Consider the following 8,210-nt stretch of genomic DNA (forward strand, 5'->3'; position numbering starts at 1 on the left):
ACCTATGAAATGCAGACCACTTGACCAGCCCGAGTCATGCCAACCGCGCTTGCTCGACTTCGTCGCTGATGTCAGATCAGAAGGATGGTGAGTATTCATTATACCGTTCCTCGACCTTCCATAATCAGACGGAGGCCTCGTGGCTCTGACCTAAGACATGCGTGTTGCACGCCCAAAGCTCTCTCCTCCATCCACTTATCCGCTATCATGTCATTGCAGCAAAAGGTTGAAGCTCTCAGGCATAAGATCGATGATCTCCTCGTGGAGGGGGTTGACCTGGCGGTCCCAATTCTCAAGGTCGTCAATGCTGCGGCTGATTGGTGTCCCCCTCTCAAGATGGCCACTGGCGGTGCACTCTCTATCCTTGACGAGGTTCAGGTTGGCAATGATTTGCGCTTGGCCATGAATGGAAGCTCACACTAGTTTGGGCAACGCAGAAGTTCAGAGACAACAAGAAGGAATGGGTTGATTTCGGTCAATATGTAGCCGACACCGTGGTCGACGTGATTTTAGTCATGAAATCTTACGATGCGTCAGCGGAAGAGTCAAACCCATGGGTGGAGAATGCTACAAAGCTCAAAAGGTAAGTTGTATTTTTGGTGGTCTTTGCTATCGTTATGAACATCAAGTCCCAGGGCTCTACAGGTGATTGAGTCCGAAATCAAAGGAAGACGGGAAAAGGTGGAGAAACGATGCGCCATAATAAATGTATTTTCGCACTTGCGAGACCCAGGAAGGATTAATAGCCTGAAGAAAGATTTCGACAAAGCATTGGCATCGTTTCAGGTAGCTTTCCTTATATGTAGTATCGTTCCACAATCATTCTGACTTTCGGTCGATGCAGCTTCGGACGAACTTGATGACCGGCGCCAAATTAGCGGCCATAGAACGTCGTCAACAGGACGCAGAACGTCGTAAACAGGATGCGGAACGTCGTAATCAGGACGACAAAATTCTCGAGAGCCTCCGATACCCTCATATCGCCCTCGGTGATTCCACTCAGGTGTGCCTAGAAGGCACCAGGGTTGATCTCACTGAGCGTATCATGACATGGTGTCGCAACGCTGGGGAGAGGGAGGATCGGCTAATGCTGCTGACTGCTGTGGCCGGTGCCGGCAAAACTTCAATTGCGCTCACGATAGCAGAACGATGTGCCAACGAAGAGGACGTTACCCTATTACTGCACTTCTTCTTTAAAGCGGGTGAACGGGCGCGGCCCGATTTTCTATTCACCGGTATAGCTCGAGCCCTAGCAGACCATGACCCGGTTTACCGCACTCTCATTGTCTCTGCTCTTCGAAATGACCCTTCTCTCTCAACAGCCTCCCTCGCGAAGCAATTCGAGAGCTTGGTGGCTTCGCCTCTCCTCCATACACCTCCTCCTTCCGGTCATTCTATGGTCGTCGTCATTGATGCTTTGGACGAGTGTGACAAAAACGTGTTTTTACCCCTTGCCGAAATCCTTAGGGAGGAGGTGCCCAAGCTACCATCTTCCATAAATACCATCTTCCATAAAATTCTTTATCACATCGAGACATTCTGATCTCGTGAATCGTTCCCTCTCCCCTACCAATCGACTCACTATTGATCTCTCGGATGAGGCAAACGTGCAGGACTGCGCGACATACATAAGTTTCCGGCTTCGGGAGCTCAAGAAATTGCATCCGGAGTTACGCAATAATCTTCAGGACGAGGACAAAAAGGTTCAGGAGATCTTGGAACGAGCAAATGGCCTGTTTATTTGGGTCAGAACCATCTTCCTCTACATGGAGACGAACAGCAACGATCCTATGAGGACACTGGGGCGCCTGCTCGGTACTGGCACCAAACGTTCAAATGTCCCTGCCGAGGGAATGATGGATCGTTTATACACAACCATTCTGGAAAGGTGTAATTGGGAAGATGAAGATTTTGCGCACGACTATCCAATTGTGATGGGGGCAATCGTTGCTGCACAGCAGCCTCTGTCTGTCACTGCCTGGGACGTGATTTTGTCACCTTTCCTCTCCAATTCTTCTGTCCGGTATGCATTGGCTGAACTCGCCCCTCTCCTCTCGGGGGTTGGGGATCCTCACATTCCGATTCGCATCTTACACCAATCATTCCGTGACTTTATTGTGGATCGGATCGATCTCCAGTCCATCAATGGTTACAGTCCAGTAAATTTGAGCACAGAGAATGCCAGGGTTGCCCAGCGATGTACCGAGATCCTGAACCAGGATCTTTGCTCGATAGAGGGCCTAGGACTGATTGAAAACTTGTCTGAAAGAGACGAAATGCCGCGTATTCCTTCAGAGGACTTATCTGACCACTTTCGTTATGCATGCCGTCATATTGTCCATCACCTCAGTGGAGTCCAGGAACCATCACAAGAGCTCAATCGGTCAGTTGGCGTGTTTCTCAGCCAGCAAGCAACTCGCTGGGTGGAAGTCTGTGTGAGAATGGAAGGCTACATCAGTATCTCATTACTCCCTGAGTGGGCCAAGGTATGGATCATCAATTGTGTTAATGAAACTACCTCATGGTCTTCTAGTCGGCTGTTGACCACAGCTCGGAAGGTGCTGTTGGCGTACTGGCTAATGTGCTTGCCAAGCTTTCGTCAAATTTGGTATTTTTGTCAAGATTCCGGGAGGCAGATGAGGCGGCAAGCGATTCTGTTGTACTGTGCCGTTACCTTTTTTCTGTGGACTCATTGTCCTACACCCCGCATTTGTCCCTGTCACTTAACAATCGATATTTGGCTCTTTCCAAACTTGGACGGCACTCGGAGGCGCTCCCATTCATCGAAGAAAGTGTCAAACTCCGGCGCGAGCTGGTTGCTGTTCAACCAGGATCATATACCTCGGATTTAGCCAAATCACTCAACAATCTCGGTGATGCTCGTTCCAGTCTTGGACAACACTTGGAGGCGCTCCTATTCGTCGAAGAAAGTGTCAAACTGTACCGTGAGCTAGTTGCCGTTGACCCAGGATCATACACCCCTGATCTGGTCAGATCACTCAATGATCTATATTTGGCGCTTTCCAATCTCGGACGACACTGGGAGGCGCTCCCGTTCATCGAAGAAAACATCAAACTCTGGCGAGAGCTAGTTGCTGTTCGCCCGGGATCTTACACCCCAGATTTGGCCAGATCACTCCACACTCTATCTTTCGCTCTTTCCATTCTCGGACGGCACTCGGAGGCACTCCCATTCATCAATGAAAGCGTCAAACTCTGGCAGGAGCTAGTTGCTGTTCGCCCAGGATCTTACACCCCAGATTTGGCCACATCACTTTGCATTTTATCTTCGGCACTTTCCAATCTTGGACGGCACTCGGAGGCACTCCCATTCATTGAGGAAAGCATCAAACTATGCCGTGAGCTAGTTGCCATTCACCCGGGATCATACACCCCAGATTTGGCTGGCTCACTCCATCTATATCTTGTTCTTTCCAAACTCGGACGGCACTCGGAGGTGCTCCCATTCATTGAAGAAAGCGTCACACTATACCGTGAGCTAGTTGCCATTCACCCAGGATCATACACCCCGGGTTTGGCCAAGTCACTCAACTGTCTATTTTTTGCTCTTTCCAATCTTGGACAGCACTCGGAGGCGCTCCCGTACATCAAAGAAAGCCTCAAACTATACCGTGAGCTAGTTGCTGTTCACCCAGGATCATACACCCCGGATTTGGCTGAATCACTCAACAATCTATGTTTGGCTCTTTCCAATCTTGGACAGCACTCAGAGGCACTCCCATTCATTGAAGAAAGCATCAAACTATACCGTGAGCTGGTTGCCGTTCACCCAGGATCATACACCCCAGTTTTGGCCAGATTACTCAACAATCTATGTTTGGCTCTTTCCAATCTTGGACGGCACTCGGAGGCGGTTCCATTCATCGAAGAAAGCATCAAACTATACCGTGAGCTAGTTGCTATTCACCCAGGATCATACGCCCCGGATTTGGCCAGAACACTCAGCAATCTATATGGTGCTCTTTCCAATCTCGGACGGCACTCGGAGGTGCTCCCATTCATTGAAGAAAGCGTCAAACTATCCCGTGAGCTAGTTGCGATTCACCCAGGGCAATACACCCCAGACTTGGCCAGATCACTTAACAATCTATATTGTGCTCTTTCCAATCTTGGACGACACTCGGAGGCGCTCCCATTCATCAAAGAAAGTGTCCAACTCCGGCGGGAGCTAGTTGCCATTCATCCAGGATCATATACCCTGGATTTGGCCCTCTCACTTGAAAATCTCCGTGGTGCTCTTTCCGATCTCGGACAGCACTCAGAGGCACTCCCATTCATCGAAGAAAGCGTTAAGCTGTACCGTGAACTAGTGGCTGTTCACCCAGGACCATACACCCCAGAACTGGCCAGATCACTCAACAATCTCCGTAGTACTCTTTCCAATCTCGGACGGCACTTGGAGGCGCTCCCATTCTTTGAAGAAAGCATTACACTGTACCGTGAACTAGTTGCCGTTCACCCAGGATTGTACACCCTCGATTTGGCCAGATCACTCAACAATCTGTCTTGCACTCTTTCCAATCTCGGACGGCACTCAGAGGCACTCCCATTTGTCGAAGAAAGTGTCAGACTCTGGCGGAAGCTAGTTGCCATTCACCCAGGATCATACACCCCCGATTTGGCCAGATCACTGAACAATCTATTTCATGCTCTTTCCAACCTTGGACAGCACTCGGAGGCGCTCCCATTCATCAAAGAAAGCATCAAACTATACCGTGAGCTGGTTGCTGTTCACCCAGGATCATACACCCTGGATTTGGCCAGGTCACTCAACAATCTAGGTTGTGCTCTTTCCAATCTCAGACGGCACTCGGAGGCGCTGCCATTCATCCAAGAAAGTGTCAAACTCTGGCAGGAGCTAGTTGCCTTTCACCCAGGATCATACACCCTGGATTTGGCCAGATCGCTCAACAATCTATATGATGCTCTTTCCAATCTCAGACGGCACTCGGAGGCGCTCCCATTCATCGAAGAAAGCGTCAACCTATGCCGTGAACTTGTTGCTGTCCACCCGGGATCATACACCCTGGATTTGGCCAGATCACTCAGCAATCTACATGATGCCCTTTCCAATCTCGGACGGCACTCGGAGACGCTCCCATTCATCGAGGAAAGCATCAAACTATACCGTGAGCTAGTTGCCCTTCACCCAGGATCATACACCCCATATTTGGCCAGATCACTCAACGAACTATATGTTGCTCGTTCCAATCTCAAACGGCACTTGGAGGCACTCTCATTCATCGAAGAAAGCGTCAAACTATACCGTGAGCTAGTTGCCATTCACCCAGGATCATACGCCCCGCATTTGGCCACGTCACTCAACAATCTATGTAATGCTCTTTCCAATCTCGGACGGCACTCGGAGGCGCTCCCATTCATCGAAGAAAGTGTCAAACTCTGGCAGGAGCTGGCTGCCGTTCACCCAGAATCATACACCCTGGATTTGGCCAGATCACTTGACAGTCTCCGTGGTGTTCTTTCCAATCTCGGATGGCACTCGGAGGCGCTCCCATTCATCGATGAAAGCATCAAACTATAGATGATCCGACTTTCCTATGTGGCACTTTCGATGCGCCACTGGACTGCACACCAGGACAGGAGTCGAGGGGGAAGGCGACGCTTGCCGTGATCAAACGCATGTGAAACGGGGTACCTTTCATTAACCCAGGTTTGTATGTATATCACATGCTTTTGGCCTGGGGCCGTTCGCTCGAAGCGCACCGAATTATTGAAAGCCCATGTTCGATTTCCCTTATTTCTAGGTGGCCCTGGTGACAGTGGTTTAGACCTCGTGTTGTCAAGGGGTACAGATTTAGCGAATAGGATTTGTGCGTGACATCTCCAATCGTCCTTGGCAGCCATGTTCTCCAAATCTGACACTGTAGCCCTCAGGTGGATACTACGATATCGCCGGTTTTGACCCTCGCGGGGCTGGTCTCACCAGGCCCGGGATTGACTTCTTCAATAGCACAGATAAGGAGCAACAATTTTGGAATGGCACCGTCGTCTTCCAGTCCAGGTGAAGATGTTCCAGATTCATTCTTCAACTTCTTACTGACGGTCCCTCGTCTAATAATGGCCTGGAAGCAAAGGGAAACTTCGCAAGTCCCAATCAGACTGACCCCGATGTGGTGGCGTTCTGGAAACAAGAACCCGAGGCTGACTCGCTCCTTAGCCAGGTCGGTAAGATTTGGGCATGTGTGTCTCATCATGATTCTTTCGCCCTGCTACGTCTCTCAACATTGATTCTCTTCCCACAGATAAGATACAAGACACTCCTAAGGCTTTGCAGGTGCTTGCGCCATGGTGGGCCCTTCAGGACGTGCCATTGCCGAGAAGGGGAGCACCAACGAAACAGTCACCCAATGGGTTCAGGGACTCATGGATGCAGCGTACGATTACTGCAAAGGTGGGGGCACCGAGACGAGCTCTGCTGCCATTCGAAACATGTTATTCCAAGCGACGGATAATTCGACAGGCTGGCTACACTAGCATCCGATTTTGATTCGCCTGAGCACCACTTCGTGGTTCTCGCCTCCAGAATTTGGTCCACCAGGACTGAGGAAAAGGAAAATCAATCTCGTGGCAAAGAGGCGCTTGGAGAGCATGGGCAAGAGGGACTTAGATTCAATCACGTATGGTTACGCCTTCCTGGCGATAACGTGTGCAGAAGCGGTCGATGCAGGGAATGCGACAACAAGCGATGTCTTTGGAGAGATTCTCTTGGCGTCACGGAATGTTTCCGAGATGTGTAAGTTAAACTTCGGTCCTCACCTTTGTCGGAATTGGTTTCTTCTGTCCAGTCGGACCGATGCTGGTTTCTGGTGCCACAACTGGCCTTCTCGCGCCGAGCGCTTCACTGACCCATGGAACTCTACATTGAAGAACAAGATTCTCGTCATTGGAAATCAAGCAGACCCTGTTACGCCCTACCCAGGAGCAAAGCTGGTTGCGGACCTCCTTGATGAAGCAAATGCTGCAATGGTAGAGCAATGCGATTTCGGTCATACATCACTCGCTGAACATTCCGATTGCACGTTCCATGTCATCAACGATTACTTTACCAATGGAACGTTGCCTGTCGACGAATCCGTTTGCAGAACGAACCAGGTCCTTTTTCCAGGCACCCCATCACCAAGCTATCTCTCGAATACGGAGGAAGCTTTGGCCCCCCAACTAAATCCTAACGCCCCTATTCCTCATCCTCTCGGGTTTGAATTATTGGCTACTAATGATAACAACGACACTACCAAGTATAACATCCATGGCGACAACAGCACGAAACCAACAGCTTCACCAAACGCTCTTTATCGCTCTTGGTTCGCTTGGTGCAGCATTCCTTTCGTTCGTCGTAGCTACCGGGATCATCATCTGCTGTCGCCGAAGACGTTCCAAGTCAGGTCACACATAGTACACTCCACCTTCTAACCGCTCCTCGTATTACCATTCGAACAGACGGATGGTCTATTCGCCTCTCCCGAGCCAAGAAAAGAGGGTCAGTGGCCATACGACACCGCCTAGGGGAATTGTATGTCACCTGAAGCCCCTTGGACAGAGTACGAGCACTGAGTCAGGGAGATGCGAAGGGGTTTATACGGATCCGTATGCCCTCCATCGGGTGCTGTAGGTGGTTCATCCTATGGCGGTGGTGGTCGGGGCCATTCTAGACAACGAAATAAAAAAGCTCCTGAAACTGCTGCACGGTCCGACAACGCTCTGGCTGAGGCCATTTTTTTGTAGGATTAGCAGTCCTCATTGCTATATCTGTCAAATCTCACGTTCTTAATTTCGTCTAAGATAACGGACTCTTGTTTTGCAGGTCCTTATTTTGCTTCCTGTAATTTTCTCGACACCACACGTTTAACGATGACACCACCCCAGAAACCCAACCGCCTATTGCAAACCGCGACTGTCAATAATTTTCTCAAGTCGATCAACTCCGCCATGGAAGCTGCCACTAGATTATGTAAAAAAGGGACTCTCGCCGCCAACGCTGGACGAATCGGTCAAGAGGAAGTCGAGGGCATCTATCTCACGTTCGGTGCGCCCCTCCCAAAGTCCCCTCCCCTGTCCATTGTCCTTGGACACGCCACTGCTACATACAAATGCCTGGCCAAATCCAATGCTATCCTCACAGCAGAGCTGGCAAAGGTGAACGAGAACATGATGCAAACACGGGAACCTGT

The 8,210-nt window shown here is 50.1% G+C and overlaps 2 protein-coding genes across 2 annotated transcripts; both read left to right on the forward strand.

Moving 5' to 3' along the window:
* Positions 1–207: 207 nt before the first annotated feature.
* On the forward strand, positions 208–5,563 carry EI90DRAFT_3120179 (uncharacterized protein; the record flags this gene model as incomplete). The annotated part of the gene is made up of 6 exons (XM_039063288.1): positions 208–378; positions 438–583; positions 636–786; positions 845–1,474; positions 1,614–2,486; positions 2,534–5,563. 6 exons carry the CDS (start codon positions 208–210, stop codon positions 5,561–5,563), a joined length of 5,001 nt encoding a protein of 1,666 aa, XP_038918989.1.
* A 618-nt stretch (positions 5,564–6,181) lies between these two features.
* EI90DRAFT_278712 (TAP-like protein-domain-containing protein) lies at positions 6,182–7,671 on the forward strand. Its single transcript, XM_039053523.1, has 2 exons — positions 6,182–6,222; positions 6,285–7,671. Exon 2 carries the CDS (start codon positions 6,631–6,633, stop codon positions 7,450–7,452), a length of 822 nt encoding a protein of 273 aa, XP_038918990.1. The 5' UTR covers positions 6,182–6,222; positions 6,285–6,630; the 3' UTR covers positions 7,453–7,671.
* The last annotated feature ends 539 nt before the right edge of the window (positions 7,672–8,210 follow it).

This window comes from Cantharellus anzutake (genome assembly GCF_015039405.1).
Source record: "Cantharellus anzutake strain C23 chromosome Unknown EI90scaffold_12, whole genome shotgun sequence".
In the NCBI taxonomy this organism is placed as follows: domain Eukaryota; kingdom Fungi; phylum Basidiomycota; class Agaricomycetes; order Cantharellales; family Hydnaceae; genus Cantharellus; species Cantharellus anzutake.

Bases quoted from the DNA above. Each gene is read 5' to 3' on its own strand.
- EI90DRAFT_278712 (XM_039053523.1), top strand. From the start codon at position 6,631: ATGGGCAAGAGGGACTTAGATTCAATCACGTATGGTTACGCCTTCCTG.